Source organism: Dipodomys merriami, unplaced genomic scaffold (assembly GCF_024711535.1).
Source record: "Dipodomys merriami isolate MVZ:Mamm:240054 unplaced genomic scaffold, mDipMer1.0.p SCAF_13, whole genome shotgun sequence".
Classification (NCBI taxonomy): domain Eukaryota; kingdom Metazoa; phylum Chordata; class Mammalia; order Rodentia; family Heteromyidae; genus Dipodomys; species Dipodomys merriami.
In genome coordinates this window covers 20,465,993-20,486,972 of record NW_027202604.1, presented here as the reverse complement: position 1 = coordinate 20,486,972, position 20,980 = coordinate 20,465,993, and the positions used below count along the sequence as shown (strand labels likewise).

The following is a 20,980-nucleotide window of genomic DNA, read 5'->3' as shown; positions in this document are numbered from 1 at the left end:
ATCAAAGAAGTCTCAGTAAACACAGGGTCCCCGCAGAGACCAGGGAGGACTTCAAACCTAGAATCTTTGGCGCTTTGGGGTGGGGGGTTACCTCCCCCGTGCCTGCCCACCCCAAGTCTGGGGACAGCGCTGGAGGTGATCAGGGCAGGACTTTGGATTGGTGTGCCCTGGGTTCGTAACTTCCAGCACAGGCTACGCAGGGTCAGGCTATCTCCTCCTCTCAGACTTCCCTGAGCGCTGGGGTCCCAGACGCGCCGCGTTAGGGCTGAGGGCGGAGGAGTCACACTTGGAACCCAGTGCCGTCTGACTGTGATCACAGCCGTTCTCTCCGCACATACTCTTGCCTGCCCATGTCCGAGGCGCCCACCCTTGGACGGCGAGCACCGCCTCGCACCGAAGCCTCCGTGCAAGGGCTTCCTTGAGGGTTAACCACCCTCTGGGGCCAAAAGCTTCTGTCCCCCTCCTCCAGCCCTCAGCCACTCTCCCCGTTCTTCTCGTCTCGATGATCAATGAGAGCAGGGAGTCTCTGGACAATTTCCACAGCAGCTCCAACTCCTGGGGGTCCTTGTGAATCTACCCAGCCTGATCACCATCCTCCTATCATCAGGGGTACCCAGCGGAACTGGTGGCCCCCCGAAGCCATTCAGGGGCCACCGGAACACACATAGAGCTGAGGCCAGGCATCACTAAACCTCTCCTCTACACTGAGCAATGAATCCAAGGAGGAATCTGATCCTGGGCCTCGCAAATCATATCTTCAAATCCTCCTGTAACTCTGTGGCGCTGCTGGGTCCATCATTACCCTGGCTTGAGAGACCTGCGCTGAAGGCATCAACCAAGGCCCACCCCACTCTGCTTTGATGAAGGACGTAACCAGCTGGGTGGCATCAGATGCAGCCTGGGAACAAGGTGGGTCAAGCACAGGAAATGCACCTGCGCCGTAGGAGCCACTGTCCTATTTGCTCAACACCTGCCACATGCCACACTCTGGTTAGGGGGTAAAAGGGGATAAGCGCAGGCTGGCCTGGACCCTGATCTCCTGGATAGAGGCAAATGCATCTGCCATCTGACCATCTTCAAGCAGCCTCTTAATGGAGGGTTCTGGGGAGAATTCACCAAACTCTGTGAACTTGGAAGGGGGTAAAAAAAAAAAGATATGATTATTTCCACCTTTAACAAACATTTACCATTCTTTTATATTTTACTTGTTGGCTACAAACAGCAGTAGTATTAGCAAGATGGATGGGACACTGCCAGTGGCCGAGTCTAATGGCTATTAGACCCCTGCTAGGACTTATAAGATAAATGTCTTCATTGAGAAGCAGATGGATCGGGACACCACAGTTTTGAAATATTTTGACAACACCATATCATAACTGGCTTTCTGAATAATCAGTTTGTGTGTGTGTGTGCGTGTGTGTCAGTCATGGGGCTTGCACTCTGGTCCTGGATGCTGTCCCTCAGCTCTTCAGCTCAAGCTAACACTCTACCCTTTGAGCCACAGCACCACTTCCAGTTTTCTCGTGGTTAATTGGAGGTAAGAGATTCATGGTCTTCCGTGCTCAGGCTGGCTTTGAACCACGATCCTCAAATCTCAGTATTCTGGGTAGCTAGGATTACAAGTGTGAACCACCAGTGCCTGGCTCAAATATTCTTCATTATAAATATGAGAAGAGGCCTAGGGGATCTACCAGACAATTAACGGGTCCAATATTTCTACCACCAATGGTTATATAGTGACATGCTCCTAACGGAAATGCCAGTGTTCTTGTTATATGGAGGTTTCATAGGAAACCTTGATTCAGATTTGTAGCTGGGGAAGATTTACTAAATTGAGTGATACTTGACCTAAAAACTCAACAGTGAGCCTGAAGGAAAGAGACTGGGATGTGTCAGACAGACAAACAGATTGGACAAGGACCCTGTGGTGGGAAAACTGGAGAGAAAACTCACATGGCCTGAGACTAGGTCTCAAATTTAGCGTTGAAAGCAGGATTTGTCCCAGGGCGGGTTTTCTTCCAGAGGTCAAGCTGTGCTAGACATGAGAGACTCTACCAAGCATCAGGACAACAACTGCAAGTCTTAAGTCCTTTGTTTGTGAACTGATAGAACTTGCTACCTGGGGAGGTTTTCGTACACCATCCAATCACATGGTGATTATATCTAGGTTTCTCAACAAAAAACGAGTATCAGATACGTGGTTGCCCTGACCATAGAGGAGGGCCAACTTGAGAAGTTATCGCTGCCCCGACCCAATTCTACACTCAGCAAATGACAGACAGTATGGAAAGGACAGACAGTATGTCTCTAGGGCATCCACAGCATGTAATTTGAACTTGGCTCAGGGCCCTGGCATTGCAGCGGTGTTTCTCTACCTGGTCTCCTTTTGCTCACAACTAAGATGACGTTACAGCTATGAAAAGAGAAGCCAAGCCATTTAAAACAGAGCTTAAAACTGCCCTTAGCAATGTAAGACTGAGATCTAAACACCAAATGTAAGAGCCAAGCAGTACCTTTACAAGTAATTCTAATGAATGTGGCAAAATGCCCCCCAGTTATCTGGCCAGAACAGGCTTAGCTAGGTTTCTTTTCTTTTTTTTCTTGGACACTGAAGCTTGGACTCAGAACCTTGTACAATTGCTTGGCTTTCTTGCTCACAAGGATGGTGCTCTACCATTTGAGCCACACTACCAACTTCACTTTTTAAAAAAATGTTTGGTTATTTGGAGATAAAAGTCTCACAGGTGTTTCTGCGCAGGCTGACTTTGAGCCAGGATTCTCCAGGACTCAGCTTCCTGAGTAGTTAGCATTATTGCCGGTGTAAGCCACTGGCACCTGGCTTGGGCAGGTATCAGTTTTTAAAAAGTTATTTTAGATAAGTATGATTTGATTTTGTAAGGCCTCATTTGTTTTTTACTTAGTCTTTGTCTTCCGGAAATGGGTTTGGTAGTGACCTTACTTGCACCTGACTTGTGCCTGATTAGTTTTGGATCTCTACTTCTTCCTTGTTTCGGCTGGGTGAGGGAGTGAGGTGGTTGAAGCTCTTGGATTCCAGATTCACTTCAACCCTCTGGTGTAACATGTAAATCAACTGGTCACTTGGTAAGGATGGTCCTATATGGTAAGGTTCTGGGATCTCCCATTCATAGATACTGCCCTATGCCAGTTCCTACAAGGCTTAATCAAGGAGGCCTAGAAGGCAAACAGAGCCATTTGGCATGCTGAGCCTAGGCCGAGAGTGGACAGCACCCTCTAGTGGTCTCCAGTGGAGATCACCAATTTAAACATGGAACAGCAACTGAGCTAGCAGGGCTTCTTGGCTACCTCTACCAAGCAGGTCCAAATGCTCCGAGGGGCTCAGCCTTCACAGCTGGCAGATGCAAATCAACATCTGGTTTTAAATGGTCAGCATATTTCTCCCAGAGAAAGATCCTTTCTCCTGGGAGAATGTTTCCAGTGCCAGCACAGACGTATAGAAATTACATGGCGCTGGGTGCTCAACTACACCTGACAGCATTTAGCATCAGACACCTAGGTGGGAGCCTTCTCTGCAAAGGCAGAGATGTGAAATGTGACAGCCAAGACGCACTTCAGTATAAGCCAGTGCTTCGAAACCACAAAACCCACCCAGAGAGCTGCTTAGGGGTAGAGCCAGCAACAGAAGGATGCTGGCTGTGCTGAGAAGAGAAGAGCAAAGGATGACTGGAAACACAGCCACCTGGACTGTCCACTGCTGGATTCTCAGGAGTGGAAGGGTGAGTCTGTTTCTCAGGCCACAAGAAAGCCTGAGTATTCCTAAACAGAGATGCGTGAAATGCTAAAGAAAGGCATGCAGGAACTAGAAAGGCTCCGTGAGAGGAATGGAGAAGATGAACAGTCTGGTCCCAGCTCTACTCCTCCCTGTCTCCACCCAGATTCGAGCTAACACGTTGGAGCCCCACATTTCATGGGCTGTGATTGCTGGCTAGCGAGAAAGGGGAAGTGCATTGCTCTAGGAGGAAGGGTACAACATGTTGGCCGTATCATCTATCTGTGTCCTGTCCTTCCTCCAATCCACCCATCTAAACCCAATATTTAAGGAGGCAACACTGATCAGCATACCTTCTGTACAGTGAGTGTGGGGAGGGGAGGCTGGAGGGGGGCAGTTTCCTTACCGATGACATGGAGCTTTTGCAGAAGTGAGAAAGATACATAAGAGAAAAACACCCCCAAAATCATAAGCACTATATAGAAATGGTACTGGTGGCCTGACCCAACTGGCTAGGCCAAGACAGTCAGGAAATGTCCCTAGGAGGGAGCCTGAGGCAGAGCTCTGAAGCTGAGGAGAGGTCACTGGGGGCAGACGTAGGCCGAGGGCCTCCAAGCACCAGGGAAGCCCGCTGGGATTGGAGGGTGGTGGGTGAACGGAAGCACTGACATGTGAGATGGAGCTAGGGAGGGGACAGGACAGTGTGGACCACACAGTGCTGTGTGTGTTCCCGGGGAAGGTTTCAATACGAGCCAACACCCTGGCCTCACACTGCTGCCAGGAAGCACAGTCCTTCTACTCCGAAACACATTCTCTAGTAACCATGTCAGAGGCAGATGCCCTCTGAATGCCCTCTGACTTACAAAGAAACCACTGCTGACCTAGAGACAAGGACCAGTATGGCCACAAGAAACAGACCGACATAGGCTTACATTACCTATGCCTGAAAAACCACACCGTGTTAGCTCAACTTAAAGCCACAACTTCTTTCATATTTACATAGGATCACAACCATCATAGAAACCTGAGCACTTGAAAGTATTAGATATAGTTGTACATGATGGCACAGACCTGTAATCCAGCATTTAGTAGAGCAGAGGATCAAGAGCTCCAAGGAGATCCTGTTCCATTCTGGTTCTTTTGTCCCAGGGCCTTTGCTAAGAACAGGCCTATCAGATCTGTGCAGGGTTGGTTTCTTATCAAACAAAAACAAGGACTTGTAGTTCTGTGGTAGAGCACTTAGCATACCTAAGACAGTATGTATAACAACTCACACACACACACACACACACACACACACACACACACACACACACACACACAAACAATATGGTAGGTACTTCAAAATATAAGACACTAGTAAAATCCATGGTTTTAGTGTAGTTCTACTTTTTGCCTTCTGTTTTAACTACTGGCAAAGTTAAAAAAAAAAGTGGCAAATGCAAGTTATTTTTGAAAGGAGGATAAGAAAAATGTCTCCAGGGAATGGCATTAAAAAAAACCCAACAACCCGTTTTTCACTTAGTACTTTTGTGCTGGAAGTTTCTGGAAGTCCAGGACAACTTTTTGGGAACAGTTTCCAGGAGAGCAGCTGTCTACAAAGGAATGAAATGTTCATATCACAGCTTCTTTTAATAAGATAAAGTAATTCAAGCTCATTAATCTAGTGAGTGGAAATGATGAAACTGAAAATAGAACAACATTAATATTTTCTCCCAAAATAGCAGAAAACCATGATTTCAATGTCAAACTCTTTTTAAAAGCAATCATGGATTTACTTCTTTGTTTGCTAATTTAGGTACAAGATGTGATGTTCTTCTTCAATGTATTCTGATTTAAAATAGGCGAGTTACTCAAGCATTCCCCCCACACTGGTATATGTCCTTTAAAACTGCTCTGAAACAGGATCAGGAAGCAATCTTTAGCATTGTAAATGTAGCTGAAAAATAGATGCTTCCATCAGGACAAGCAAAAATCCATTCCGCCCCTTCCTCTCCAAAGGAGGCAATGGCTCATGAGACTGGGAGGTATTCAGGCGGCCCAATATCCTCTCTATTTCCTTTGCTTTCATTACATTATACCATGTCACTTTAATTAAGCCATTGAATCAAATTATCAGATCAAGTGGTTTTGATTCCACTGTGGGATGAACAGGTTTCGTTAAATTAATAAACCATATGTTTCATGTTGTTGGAAGGAAAGTTATTTTTCTGTGCTCACGGTTCCAAAAGTCTCCACAATAGACAGTATTCAGCCCCTCATCATGGAATGCTCTTCCACATGGCCCGGAATGAGCTGCAGAATAACTGAAATGACAGCCCATTAAATCCTAAAGTCGGTCCACGTTATTTACCAACAAAGGGCAGTGTGGTGAATTGGATGGTCCCTGGACAATCCTCTGAGCCTAAACGTTGTTTCCATTTACTGGAACTGAAGCTTGCTTTCTTTTTTAAGGATGACATCCATTATGTCTTTCTTCGGCAACAATTGGGTATTAAGATCACTTTTCCTCCTGTCTGGTGTCCAAAGTGTCTACCAATCTCCTAACTGGAAATGGAAAAGCTGTATTCTGTTTCCTCCCTTCCAGTCCCCCCCCCCCCCGCCCTGATGGAGGGTATAAAGTGGGGTGCCTGTGTACTCTGGTACTCACCAACATGGTGCTCTAGGTAAAGATCACAATTAGGGGAATTGGCTTGTGTGGGTGGGTTGGGGAGGGAATTAGGAAGTTTGATTCAATCACCTGAAGTTCTGGTTGTATCTCTAATATGAATGAGAGTCATTTATTAATTGGTCTTACAGTCTGATAGTAGACTGGAAAGGCAAAACCAAAAGGAGCCCTACTACCCCTTCAGGCTTTTTGGTTGTAACAGATGGAATCTGAGGGCTTTGTGCTTAATAACCAAATGCTCCATCACCGAGCTGTATCCCAACCCCACTACCACCTATGATATTCAATGTTTACCTTAAAACAAGTCTAATTTCTCCATCTTGGGTTCAGCCATCTTAGAGAGAAGGGGGTCTAAACTATGGTTTCTAGGCCAAATCTGTCCCAGATCCCTTTGCATAAATAAAGTTTTATTGGAAGACATTTTTTACACCGTTTTGTTTATATATTCCCTGTCATTGGCTTTATACCACAGCAGGAAAGTTGAATAGCCAGTGACCATATGGCCTGCAAAGACAAAAGTATTTACTATCTAGCCTGGGACTAAAAAAGTTTCATGACCCTTGCCTTAAATAAATTCTCTTTGTCCTATGATAATAGCCCAATGAATACATGAAACATAATAGCTTTTTTTGTGCATCTAATAAAGGTCTGTCTGAGATGCCAATTGGATAGCCTTTGCTCCTCCTGAATCACCTGAAGATCATAGAATACCACCTTCTTTTAAGGTCTTTCCTTGCAAAAGATGGCAAGAAAGGAAAAAGATCCTTCCTTTGCCTTGCCTCTTTCCTGTTAAGCTTCCAAAATCAATCATCTAAGTTCTCTAGGCCATTCAGTAGCCTACAGCATGACTGAATTAATTGAGGTACCTTAGTCTCAGTGGGGAGACGGGTGGGGAAGGAAGGGGAAGAGGAATATTTGGTCAGGAAGGCCCCCTATAACAAATGAATTTAAAAATAAAAGTGGTCAGCCCTCACCAGTGCCCAGGCCTGTAATCCTAGCTACTCAAGAACCTGAGATCTGAAGATCAAGAATCAAAGCCAGCCCAGGTAGGATAGTGTGAGATTCTTATCTCCAATTAAGCATCAAAAAGCTGGAAGAGGAGTTGTGGCTCAAGTGTAGAGTGTTAGTTAGCCTTGAGCAAAAAGCTCAGGGACAGTGTCCAAGCATTGAGTTCAAGCCCCAGGATCGGCACAAAGTAGCATCTTTAGGCATTTGTAAAATGGTAATCAAAAGCAGAAAAAGGAAACTACTTCATCTTTATGAGTTTGGCTAAAATAAAAAGGACATAATAACAAGTGTTAGCAAGGACATGAAAACACTGGAGTACTCAGACAAAGTTGATGGAACACTCCTGCTCTGGGAAAAGTGTGGAAGCTCTCCAGAACTATAAACTTAAGAGCTATGGTATGTCTGAACAATTCTCCTGACTTTCCATCTGAAAGAACTGAAAGCATAGGCTGACACAATAACTTGGACACAAATGTTCTAAACAGCATTGCTCCTAGCGACCAAAAAGTAGATAAACCCAGTAATTGTCACAAGAATGAGCAAAAAGTAGTATATCTCTATATGGTGGTATATTCTTTGACCATAAAATAGAATTAACTTCTGATTTGTACACATGAATTGGAAAAGTATTAGACTATGTCAAACAAACCAGAGACACAAGCTATCCAGTGTATGGCCTATTTCTATGAAATGTCCAGAATAGATAAATCCATGGAGGGAGACAAAGTATACAGGAAACCACGAGAGAAGGCAGGCCAGTGGGCTGGGGACAGGTGAAAGAAAGAAAGTGACTAATTTCAAAAGTTTCTTTTGGGGGTGATAACAAGATACTGGAAGTAGATAGAAGAATTGTCCAAATGTGTGAATATACTATAAAAATGACTGAAGTGCACACTTAGATTGTGTATGTGAATAAACCTCCATAAAACAGGTATTAAAGAATCAGTAGAGATACTATTCTACAATAAAAAGGAATGACCTACTGATGTCCAGGACAACATAGATAAACTCTAAAATAAAATATTAAAGAAAGAAAAAAAACACAACCCCAGGAGTTGTGTGGGGTTGCAGTCAGAGACAGATAACTAGAAATGGGCAACAATTGTTTTGTGGTGTTGAAAATGTTCTCAAACTGGATTACAGAGATGGCTGCACACATATAAAATTCACTAACAATGAGCAAATTGAGCATTTGCAATACTTGAATTTTAGAGTACATAAATTATGCTCTAAAAAGGCTATAAAATATAGGAGGGCTGGGAATGTACCTTGGTAGTAAAGCATTTGCTTAGTAGGCAGCAAGCTCTGAATTTGATTCTCCAGCATTGAAAATAATTGAAATCTTAGTATTAGAATAGTACAATGTAGAATAAATCGGGAGATAAAAAACCTTTCATATAGTGCTGGCAGGAAAAAAGGGACACAGTCGCGTTCAGAGACTGTCTGGCAACTTCTAATGAAACCTAAATATACATACATTAGAGGATTCAGCCATATTACCCCAAGTAGGTGTATGTGTAGATGTGTGTGTGTGTGTGTGTGTGTGTGTGTGTGTGTGTGTGTGTGTGTGTGTGTGTGTGTGTGTGTGTGTGTGTATTGGAGATACATATGGGATGAGTCTATGAGTCCACTAAACGGCATAATCGATAGCTTTTCACAGTCATTAAAATTTGGAAGTAATTAATGTATTCATTACCTGCTCTAAGGGATAAATAAATACTGGAATAATCACACAGAGGATTATAACAGGAAAAACAAACTGTGATCCTATGTGACAACACAGCTAATGCTCAAAACCAATGTAGTCCAAGTATCTCTCTCACACACACACATGTATGCACATATGCGCCCACACAGGTACCAGCCGAGTCTATCAACATGAAATGCACAAACAGGCAAAAGTACTTCTGGTTGTTGTTTGAAGGGGTGGGATACTCCTGGGATGCTATGAATATGAGTGGTAACTTAGTAAACAAGTTGTGCACACATTACACATACACTGTGCTGCATGCATGTTATACTCAAATAATATGCCACAGGGGTTCTGCAAACATCATGCAGCTTTGGAGTTCAAACTAAACACAGTCTCCAGAAGGAGTCCAGTGGTCAAGAATCCTCTCCCCTGGAGTCTCACCAACAGGGAGGCCGTGGCTATGTCAGAGGAGAGAAGACAGGAGGTTTAGGCAGTGCCATCAGTCTATTGCTTGCTTTTCTGAGGGCACTTATCTTTCTAGAAAGCACTTCCCTCTCTCTCTCTCTCTCTCTCTCTCTCTCTCTCTCTCTCTCTCTCTCTCTCTCTCTCTCTCTCTCTCTCTCTCTCTCTCTCTCTCTCTCTCTCCCTGTTGAGGAAGGAGTGCATGCTTCTATATTCTACTGAGTGTTTTTTCCTGCTTGCTTTCCTTGCATGGGATGTCTCATGCAATACAACAGGATCGCTTTTGTCCTGTGAATCTGCCTGTTGTGTCTGTTTATTTCATAGACTCCATTATTAAACCTTCAGAGGGGATCAGGGGAGTTTTTACTCCCTTCCAATATCAACACTCAAGTAGGACTGAGCTCTGTGACTCTAGAGAGATCGCAAATCATTTTAAGGATTCACACATCTTACAAGTCAGCACTGGACGTGACAATTACTGGGACCAACCTTTGAGAGTGATGAACTGGCTCACTATACTTAAGGACACACATCATTGGCTTGGGCCAAAAACCAGAAAAGCCCTTCAGTAGGAGATCTCGTCTAGTGTGACATGGGAATGAAGGAACATCATTACCTTCTCTAACATTTTGACTTGTCTATAAGAAGGAAGTTGCTGCCACATTCTCAGCCATTCTGAGGATCCAGATCTTGTGTTCATGGTCAGTTTATTTTTATTTTAATTAAAATTCTTTTAATTCACTTTTTTTTTGGGGGGGGGGTTGGTCATGGAGCTCAGGGTGGAAACACTGTCCGTGAGCTGTGTTTGGCTTAAGGCTAGTTCTCTACTACTTTGAGCCACAGCTCCACTTCTGGTGTTTTAGTGGTTAATTGGAGTCTCCTAGCGGGGGCGAGAGTCTTCCTGCCTGGACTGGCTTTGAACTGTGATCCTCAGATGTCAGAATCTGGAGTAGCTAGGATTATAGGTATGAATCACCAGCACCTAGCTTTATTTTTATGTTGTTTAGAAAACATTTTTCCCCCCTCACAGATTATTTAAATTCCTCACCCTTTGTATCTCCTCTCCACAGACCTCCAATAAAATAGTAAAGCCAAAAGAGTCCCATTTTTCTGATCTAGGTTCTCCTAGGAAATATAGTTTCTCTATTTTTTAAAGCTAAGTTAAAAAAAAATTACACAAAGTCAAATTTTCTCTGCCTATGCAAACCTGAGAAATCTCAAAGGTTATGAACTTCCGGCTTTTCCACTGCAAGATCCCTTGACATAGAATAGACCTCAAACATCCTGAATTTCAAGAACGGCTCACTTTTTGTGATTTATTTTTTTTCCTTCAGACAGGGAGGAAAGAACCTTGCTTTACTTTTTATTCTTTTCCCCCCCTGGGGGATAGTGGTCCTTGGTGAACGCAGGGCCTTGTGCTAAGTACTTAGCAGGCGCTCTTATCACTATGATCCAAGTCCTTTTTTGCTTTGTTTGTTTAGATTTGATTTTGCAATTGTTGCCCAGCAAAGGCCTTATATTGAAAAGTAACCTTCCTACCTATGCCTCCCATAGACATCTGCTAACATATAGCTTGTTCGTTGAGATGAGGTAGGGTCCTTGCTAACTTTTTGATTTGCTAGAGTATTTGGGTATACATGAATGTATCAATACATCCAGCCCTGGGATTTTGATTTTCAGCACTCTTTTCTTTTTCTTTCAGCTCATTTCCAGGTATACAAGTGGTAAGTGGGCTCCTTCTTACCATCAAAGTGTTCATCATGTAGTTGCTTACAATGTGCAATGTACCATGTACTAACAAAGTACCATGTTATGCCTTGTCTCACTCCCAAAGTTTATATGGTAACACACTGGTCTTTCTTGTTGGGAGTGGGGTACTCCTAATTTACCACACCAAATAGACCACAGCCTATTTCCAGTGTTAATAAAGAATTCTTCCTGTGTCCCCCAAGCTCACAATCCCACAGGAGGAGAACACTGGAAAATATTCATCTGTTGACATAAAAAGAGAATTCTTCCCTTCCATCTACTAGGGCTTTGATCAATATTCTGCCCCCATTATTTTCCAAGCTCTAAGCCACAATTCTGATCAAGCCTAGAGCCAGAGAGGAAGAAGATAAGAGTAGAATCAGACTTTCTTGTTCCCTGGGAGAGAAACTCATTTGTTTCCCCAGAGAAAGTAGAAATAGAAATGATTTTAGATGCCTGAAACATGATAAACACATGCTTATCAGATATGGGAATTAAACAACTCCAAGAGTTTTAGGAGCCAGTGAACTTCCAGTGGGAGAACAAGGCTGGTGTTGGAGTTCTTGCTTGGCGTAGTTGAGAGAAGGCACTGCATGCTGGGTATTGGAAGTAATTCAAAGCTCCTGATGTTTGAGCTCAGAGGAAGAAAACTGATCTCAACAGGGACAGAGTTAAAAAGGTAAGACATTCTCCAAGAGCTTTCTTCAGATACCATTAATTAGTTTTGAGGACAAGGTAAAAATGCAGAGAATGACTGATCTATTGCTAGTCAAAAGAACAATTTTTAACCTATCCATTTAACTGAAGTTATTCCCACAACTGCTCCTATTTATCATCTAGACATTTTTTTTTTTAAAGAGTGAAACCTATGCTCTTAACATCAAGTTCCGATTCTTGGCTGGCTTTAAACTACTTTTAATTTAAAGTAATTTATGATAAGGAATCTTCTCCCTGGACAGGGCACTTAATCTAAATTTACCTTTAGAGGCTTCTGTCCCCAGTGGGTTGTCTGAGAAGTCGGCCATGTCATGGCTCCAGGCATCCCGGACGGCAGACTTAGATACAACTCTGTCATTCAGAGCCTGCTGTGGTCGGAAGTTATTTCTCAGATACTCCACTGACTTCACGTGGTCTTGCTGTTCGGTGGTGAAGATGGAATAAAAAGCCTCGAGCTGAAGAGAGAAAGACAGGGAGGGGGGAAGACCCACATACATTAGGAGTTCTCTGAGCCAGAGCAGGTGGGTGACAAGAATACTATTCCTGCTGGAACTGGGTGTAATGTCTGTCCAGCCTGCCTCACCTAGGCAACTCTCTAGCTCAGGGATGTGCAGAGCACTTGAAGCCAAGACAAGAGTCCTTTCTTCGGGGTTCCCTGGAAAGGATATCATTGTATGATAGAAGGGAACACTGTCTTCCAGCTATATTGGAAGGTGCAAGGCTATATTGCCTGGTTATAATTCTTCACCACTCACCCATTCTGTGGCCCCTACACAGCCCGGCTCACTTCTCTGAGCTTCCCATTTACTCCATAACCTGGACACCATCGTAAGAGCATCTACCTGACCTTTCTTGGGTCCAGACGCAGTGCTAAAACAGTTCCTGCCACACAAAGCTTGAAACCTACTTGTGATTTAATGCTTTATCACAGTCTGCTTCTGAAACACAAAGGATCAAGCTCAGCCAAAGCACCAAGTCACCGACCAGGGTACACGGGGGAAATAACATTGCCCAAGTCAACATTCATGAGATGTGCTAGCCTGGACAAACTGTTCAAACTCTGTGTTTCCTCATCTGTAAAACATCTGTTGTTGAAAGGCCTGTCTTCAAAGGTGTAAGGATTAAATCTAGATAGGTCACTTAGCACACAGTAAGTTTTCAATACAAGATTGGCTGCTGTCATTATTATTTATGGGAGGAAATGTCTCCCCCAGGAGTGCCCACAAAATTTTCTGGGAAAAGAAAAAGGGGCCGGGGGAGAGGGAGAGAGAAAGGGAGAAAGGGAGAGGGAGAGAATACAAAGTTTTGAGATTGTATTTCTAAAATGAAAAGGGATTCTGTGTGGTTCTCTACATTGAGATCATTATCAAAGGTCATTCGCTTGTGTGTGACAGATGGAGCTGTGACTGGCGGTCAAACTGGTTCTCCTGGGACCACGTGATTCTTGTCACCAAAGAAAAGCAACTCCCAACTCCCAAACCCTAGCTCCTTGAGGTAAGGAAACAAGGAGGAGAGAAAAAGTGGATGAACACTTCTGGCCCCTTTGGTTCCTTCCTCCAGACTGCAGATGGAAATGCTTTTCCCTAGGAAAAAACTTCAAAGACAACCAGAACAGAAAAAGCTTTCCAAGCAAGAGGGGAAAAAGGGGGGTGGGGGTGGGGGTGGGCAGGGGATCTGCTGCTGGCTTTAGGGAACCAGGTGGCAGTCAACAGCAGAGTGTAAAATTTAAAAAAAGAAAAAGAAAAAGAATTACTACCTAGAGCTAACACGATTGTTTCTCAAACAACCTCAGGGAATGTCCCAGAAAATGATTTGCTAGCAACAATTATTGGAGACTTCCTCTTTGCATGAGAAAGCCATGCATTTGCTAGTGATTTTAGCCAAGCAAAATCATTTAAGTAAATAGATTTACCTATCATCATTCTCCCTCTCTCCAAAGCTATCGCTTATGTGAAATGGTAATAAAGCATGAAGAAACCTCTTGTGCCTTTTCATCAAGGTAACAGTTTCTCTTAGCCTGAGAGCTCATCCTAGCCTGAGAGTGCCCTTTGATTTCCTTATGACCTCAATTCTCTAGGACTATTCTGCTTTTCCTAACAGCTCAGACCATCTCTATTCAAACTTCACTTTCCTTCTTACTCCCCCTCCTTTGTACTTAAAGACAAAAAAGACATCCTAAATGACAAAAATACACATTCTCTTTTCAGCCTGTGTCAGGGTTTTAATGCAGGGCTCAGGGCTTGCTTGGCTTGTTCCTCTTTCACCTGAGTCATGTATCCAGCCTGTTTTTGGATAGTTATTTTACAGATGAAAATAAGAAAAGCTAACTTTTCTGCCTAAGCAGGCTTCAAACTTTGATCCTTCAGATTTCAGCCTACTGAGATGCTAGGATTACAGATGTGAACAATCAGCACCCTGTCAGATTTTTTTTTCATAACCTAACTATTTATTCTGTATTCATTCTGTCCCGAGAGGAGCCACTGAGATACAGACAACTTATAGTGTTGAAAGAAATTACCTCAACCCAGTGTTGCGGCTCATTTGATAGCATGACCCAAATCAGACAGAATGCATTGGGGGTAGGGGTGTGGGGGGAGGAGGACTTCCAATTTCTTTTCCCTTCTTTTTTTCTTAAGAAAAAATGAAAATGGTGTCCAAAAAGTGTATGGAAAGAATTAACAAAGACCCTATGGAGACATTCCAAGGAATGACCAAAAACAATCTTTCTTTAAAAAAAATGAAAGGGTGAAGAATAAATCCTGTGAGTAAAGGTTAAAGGGAGTGGACACGTTTAGCCTGAAGAAAAGATGAGTAAGGAGTAATTTGATTAAAGGCCCTTGTATATGGAACATGCTGACCAGCTCTTCTCCATACATAGAGAAGGCCAAATGAAAGGAACTGGGCTTAAATTAAAGCCATGGAGATGAGAGAGTTTAATCAAGTAGGATCACTTCACTTTAAGGATGATTTACTTTTACTTTTTGTTAAAAACCTTAAAATTTGAAGTGATTGGACAGAGGAGTTTCAATTCAACCTATCAGTGTATGAGTCCAGTGCATCTGGATGCATGGTCTCTCTCCTAATCCCACCCATCCCCTCAAATTACCCACTTCCAGTTTCACATATGTCCATTTAATAGTAGGATTGCATTTGCTCATAAGGGTAATTTTTTAAAAACATCTTCTCTTTTTAAATCCCACTGGGCTACCACACACAATAAGATGGAAAATATTCTGGAGAAGACAGAACTGTCCTAGAGTAGGTTAATCTCTGTCACATCAGAACGGCCTAGGAGGCTCCCAAGCAGTCCAACTCGAAGGTTTGTTTACTGTCTACAACACTTGCCCGCTTTCACAGTGAGCATTTAGTTCTAAAAAGTTTCTGTCTGATGCTTCAGGGAAGATTAGTGTAACTGTAGAGAGAGTCAGGTTGTGAATGAAACACACAAATGCCTTTGCTTAAATTGCTCTTACAGTTTAATGACATGCTATGGCTTAAAAGCTCAGGCCTCTTCCTTGTCATTAACTCAACGTGCCCACCGATTTTTAAAGAAAGACTGTGACGGCTCTGAATGAACTGATGACCTGAGCGATATTATATTGTCAACTGGATCATAGCTTCTCTTGACAGTTGCACAAAAGAGTTCAAGGAGGAGAAGCTTGGCAGACGTATTCAGTGCCCTTCGGTGACGTGACAGGCCTCACTCCAACCCTGTCATTCCTCTAAGTGGAAAGACAATTGCCAGTAGCCTGTCTCTTGGCTAACTGTCCTCCTGTCTGGCCACTGAGTGGATACCCCCATGATTTCTGGATTGGTGCTGCGAGTGTAGAGAGGTACACAGCAATCACCCAGGGCAGAACTCTATGGATGCATTCTTTTCTATTTTTGCCAGTCCTGGGACTTGAACTCAGGGCCTGGCTTGAATTCAAGATTGAACTTGAACTCAAGGCTAGCACTCTACCACTTGAGCCACTTCTGGACTTTTCTGTTTATGTGGTACTGAGGAATGGAACCCAGGGCTTCATGCATGCTAGGCAAGCACGCTTACCACTAAGCCACATTCCCAGCCCTATGGATGCATTCTTATGTGACAACTTCAGTAGTCCTTGAGTTCCCAGCCTTGCCTCATGCCTCCACTATGTTCAATTCCAAAGATACCACCAGGCCACAATGGAAAGGGGTCCCCTGGAGTTGAACGGCATCAGAGTCCCAAGTGACATGGGAGCCACAGGACAAATTACAGCAAGTTGTGTCTCTCTGGGTTTCTGACTCGTGTATATGTTTAGGGCTTAACTGACTTGATCTTTCCAGATCTGTTCCAAGGCTTTGCAGTTAACTTACAAATACTGCTAAGATCATGCCATATTTCTGTTCAAAGCTGTCCCATAATAATTTATCAATTAATTAATTAATTAGTTAATTAATTAATGCAATACTAGGAGTTGAAACAAGTGCCTCACACAATGCTTGTATTTCACCACTTAGAGCCACCCCTCCAGCTTTTATTTTCACTTTTGTTATTGAGATAAGTTCTATCTGGGTCCTTCTTACCTCCACCTCCCTAGAAGCTGAAATTACAGAAATCTGACACTATACCCAACACAGGCTTCCATTCCTAACTATGGGGTCCTAATGATCTGACTGAGCTAAATTTTCCAACTTTGAAACTCCTATCTTTGCCACCTGTTTTGGAATTCTACCTAACTAAGGGATGGGCCCTTGTCAACTTACTGAATCTTCCCATCTTTTGCTGTCCTTATGTATGAGAGTAATAACCTTATTGCCTTTCACCAGTGTTTTTCTTTCTAAGTGAGTTTCTAGACATCAAGTCTTTGAAATAATTCCTGGCCCACAGCAGGTGTCTAGTAAGTGTTATCCTCACTGCAGTCGCAGTCTTCTCAACACTGCCAACAATGGGAAGGTGCCGTAGCTGCTTTCCCCTTCTCATTACTTGAGAAACTAAGTAATGTGTCAAGCACTGTGCAGAAATCATTTTGGTTTCTTTGTTGTTGTTGTTGTTGTTGTTATCAGTTGTTTCTATTTCCTGGAATTCATTTCGATAAATATTATTTTATGTGATCAGAGGCACAAAGGCATTGTGCCTTTTATTTTGCTTTCTAGTTTATATTTAGTTTAAAATACCATCCTTAATGCTATATTATTATTTAAAAATCATGAACACTGTCAGAGAATATTTACTGAGCACTTACGTGGCAAGGACTGTGCAAACAACAACAACAACAAACATACAGAACTTAAACTGGGCTTCAGAGACACGAAGTTACTTGCCCAGGAGTCAAGAGGTGAAGTAAGGATTAGGACACTGTGTGTGATGATTCGGTTTCTCAGACTCCAGGACACATACCCTCAACATGAATCATGGGAAGAGCAGCCACACAGTGAAGGAACCGAATATGGTCACAGCAGATTATTTCCAAATTATTCCCACAGCTGATCTCGATGAAGGCATGCCAGCCAGGTATGCCAGCACTGCCGCATAGATCTATTAGCCCTTTTGGGTATGCTGAAAAGAAACCAGCTATGGCCCAAACAGCAAGAACTGGGTGACTGGGTGGTGTGAACAAGACACGCCACCCCCCACACCCTCCCAGGCTCAGAAACCCTTGCCATCTCTATCAGCCTACTCCTTTCCCAGAAGTAGGTAATAAGCACACTTGGATGTATCATTCCTTTAAGATAACTAATGAAATCTTTATCATTTTGTAAAAATAAATGAAAGTTATTTTTTAATTTCTGTACTATTAAATTGACTTTTTAACTTTTGAAGTGAATGTGTGAAACATTTCTTTCTTTTATCCCTGCTTGGGGAGTTGTAATTGCATTTTAACTGGTCCTGTTTCAAGAACAATTTTAACCTTGAATTGTAAATGTGTTGGCTGGAAGTATATATAAATCATTTCAACCCCATTTTTATTATAAAAGTATTACAGAGGAATAATTAGTTTTAATCTGTCAGTGCATATCAAAGGAAAGTTGAAACCTATTCATGCCATTCAGTGGAACAAGAGCTCTTGGCCTCATGATGGGGTAAGGGGTTTGCGGCTGGAAGGAAGAGATGAGAAAACCAGGAGCAATAAAATTATGAACCATTAAAAGGCTGATATGCACAATATTCTAAAGGATGTGTGTATAGTGGCAATTAAACAAGACCAGAGTCCTGATTAGCATAACAAGAAACTAGAGGATAAGCACTAGAAGTATAATGTTTCAGCTAGGGTCACAAAGACACATTTAAGAGACGGCCGGAGAGGTTCTGTTGTGTTGCCTCATTATTAAACTAGAAAATTGGTAGAATATGAAATTCTCAATAGCTGGGAGCATCCTGAGTCTTACTCACTGAAATGCAGCTATAAAAATAAAATGTGAGATAACTACAGGGTCATGTCCCTCTGTGGCTCAGGGAGTTTTGCACAAAGGTGATTTTAGGAAGGCGGAGGACAGAAAGGGAAAGAGCTTCAACCGTAATTAACAAAGAAAGCTGTGGGCTTAATGATGAACAAGTACATCTTGCAGTGTTGGAACAGAAACTTCCTGAATTAAGTGACTTAGCTGTCATTACCTTGAGAATCACGACAGTTCATAAACTCAGAACTGGCAGCCAGTGGTTACACATGGATATTATTTTAGAAACACTGCTAAGCCTACACTGAAATGATTAATATTTTGCAATACTGGGTTAAACTACATTATTGAAATAAATTTGGCGGTTGGGGATCTGGCTCAGCAATAAGATGCACAAAAACCCTGGGTTTGAAACTTAGCACTGGGGGAAAAAAATCGGTTTTACCTGTTCTTTACATTTGTTCCACCTGGCTACTAGAAAATGTACAGTGATCTATCTAGCTTGCCTAATTTCTACTGGGCAGTGGTATGAGTGATCACTTAAACCTACTGAGGAAAAAGCCAACTATGTATTGCCTAAGCATGTCCTCCTCCTACCAGGGAGGAGACTGGGTGTTCCATGTACATTCCACAAACACAAATGGAAAACCTGAGGCACTGAATAGTTCTATTGCTTGGCCGATGAATGGAGTCAGGAAAAGAACCCAGACAGTTCACTTTCAAGGCTCAGTGCATGCACTTCAACGAGATCTTCTATTCTTTATTGACAAGATCACTTTGGTTTATGGGTAATGCAAAGAAACCTTTCCCAATCATTCCAGCTTATTGTAAAAAAAAAAATCAAGCATCCAAAGGCAAACATGTTAAACATACTCTCCAGCTTACTATGGTTTTGAGAGTGCCACCAAAACACTTAAATAAAATTCATGCTAGACAAATGACATAGCTAGTAAGAACAATAGAAAGCCCACGGATTGGGAGAAGATCTTTACTAGCCATACAATGGACAAGGGTCTCATATCTAAAATATACTTGCAACTCAAAAAATTAAACCCCCCAACAACAAATCCTCAAAGAAACAACTGCCCAATAAATAAGTGGGCGAAGGACTTAAAGAGAAACTTCTCTGAAGAAGAAAGAAGGATGACCAATAGACACATGAAGAAATGTTCAACATCCCTAGCCATAAAAGAAATGCAAATCAAAACAACATTGAGATATCACCTCACCCCAGTTAGAACGGCAAAAATCAAGAACTCTAACAACAACAGATGCTGGAGGGGATGTGGACAGAAAGGAACCTTACTTCATTGTTGGTGGGAATGTAAACTTGTTCAACCACTTTGAAAAGCAGTATGGAGGTTCCTCAAAAGACTTCACATAGAACTCCCCTATGACCCAGCAATCCCACTTTTGGGCATTTACCCAAATGTTTACAAACAAGACCACACTAAAGCTACCAGCACAACTATGTTTATTGCAGCATTATTTACCATAGCTAAGATATGGAACCAACCCAGATGTCCCTCAGTAGATGAATGGATCTAGAAAATGTGGTATATATACACAATGGAATTCTATGCCTCCATCAGAAAGAATGACATTGCCCAATTTGTTAGGAAATGGAAAAACTTGGAAAAAATTATATTAAGTGAAGTAAGCCAGGCCCAAAGAAACATAGGTCCCATGGTTTCCCTTATTTGTAATATCTAGTATATGTATGAGTCAAGCGGAAAAGGTCAGATAATGTGATGTCAGGAAAATGAACCCTTAGATATGTATTTTAATGTTTTTTTCTTTCATGCATGTGTTTCTAACGCATTTATAAGATTATCTCTTTGTTGCTTTGTATGTCCCTCCCCCACAGTATAACCCCTGCTTTCACTATATTTGATGTCAGTATAACTTGTGGAGGAGATGGGGAAAAACCAGTTGTTTAAGGATACAGGTGGACCTGTTGCAACAATGAGAAATACAAGTTGTCAGGTCCAAAATGAGCTTTACAACGTCGGTGCGGGGGGGGGGGGGGGGGGAGGGGAAGGAGAAGGATTGGGATTGGGGGGGGGAGGGGGGAGGCTGGGAAGGGATGTGAAGGGTAAACAAAGGAGGAGGCTGCAATGCTTGGTAAGAAATGTACGCATTATCCTGCCCATGTAATTGTAACTCCTCTGTACAGTATGTTCACAAATAAAATTAAATTAAATTAAAAAAAAAATTCATGCTAGAGAAAATTATAAGCAGTGTCTCATTTTAACCAACAGGGGGCAACAGTGCCAGGTAGGGAGTATTGATATAGCTGCCAATGGGCAAGCAGCAAGCATTTGGGAACCTTTGTTCTATAATAAATCTAGGAACCTTTGTTCTATAATAAACTTAGAACACTGGATTCAAAGACAATCATCTTCTTTGACTGACATGGACACATCACAGGCAACCAATTCCATCTGCTAGACCTACTCCTTTGACTTCTCATACCAAATAAAAGGTCCATTTTGGTTGGAAAATAGGTCATAGCAAAATTCTTGTCTGGTATTTAGAGTCAAAATTTAATATGGCTAAGCTGGATGCTGGT

General features: G+C 42.5%; 1 protein-coding gene across 3 annotated transcripts in view; it reads right to left on the bottom strand.

The window, feature by feature from the left end:
* Positions 1-20,980, bottom strand: part of Ptprg (protein tyrosine phosphatase receptor type G) — a 693,584-nt gene that overhangs the window by 113,343 nt on the left and 559,261 nt on the right. For all 3 annotated transcript variants that reach the window (XM_070018858.1, XM_070018857.1, XM_070018856.1), the window contains exon 8: positions 12,308-12,500. In XM_070018858.1, coding sequence (XP_069874959.1) covers positions 12,308-12,500 — 193 coding nt within the window. The remainder of the gene's footprint in view (positions 1-12,307; positions 12,501-20,980) is intronic.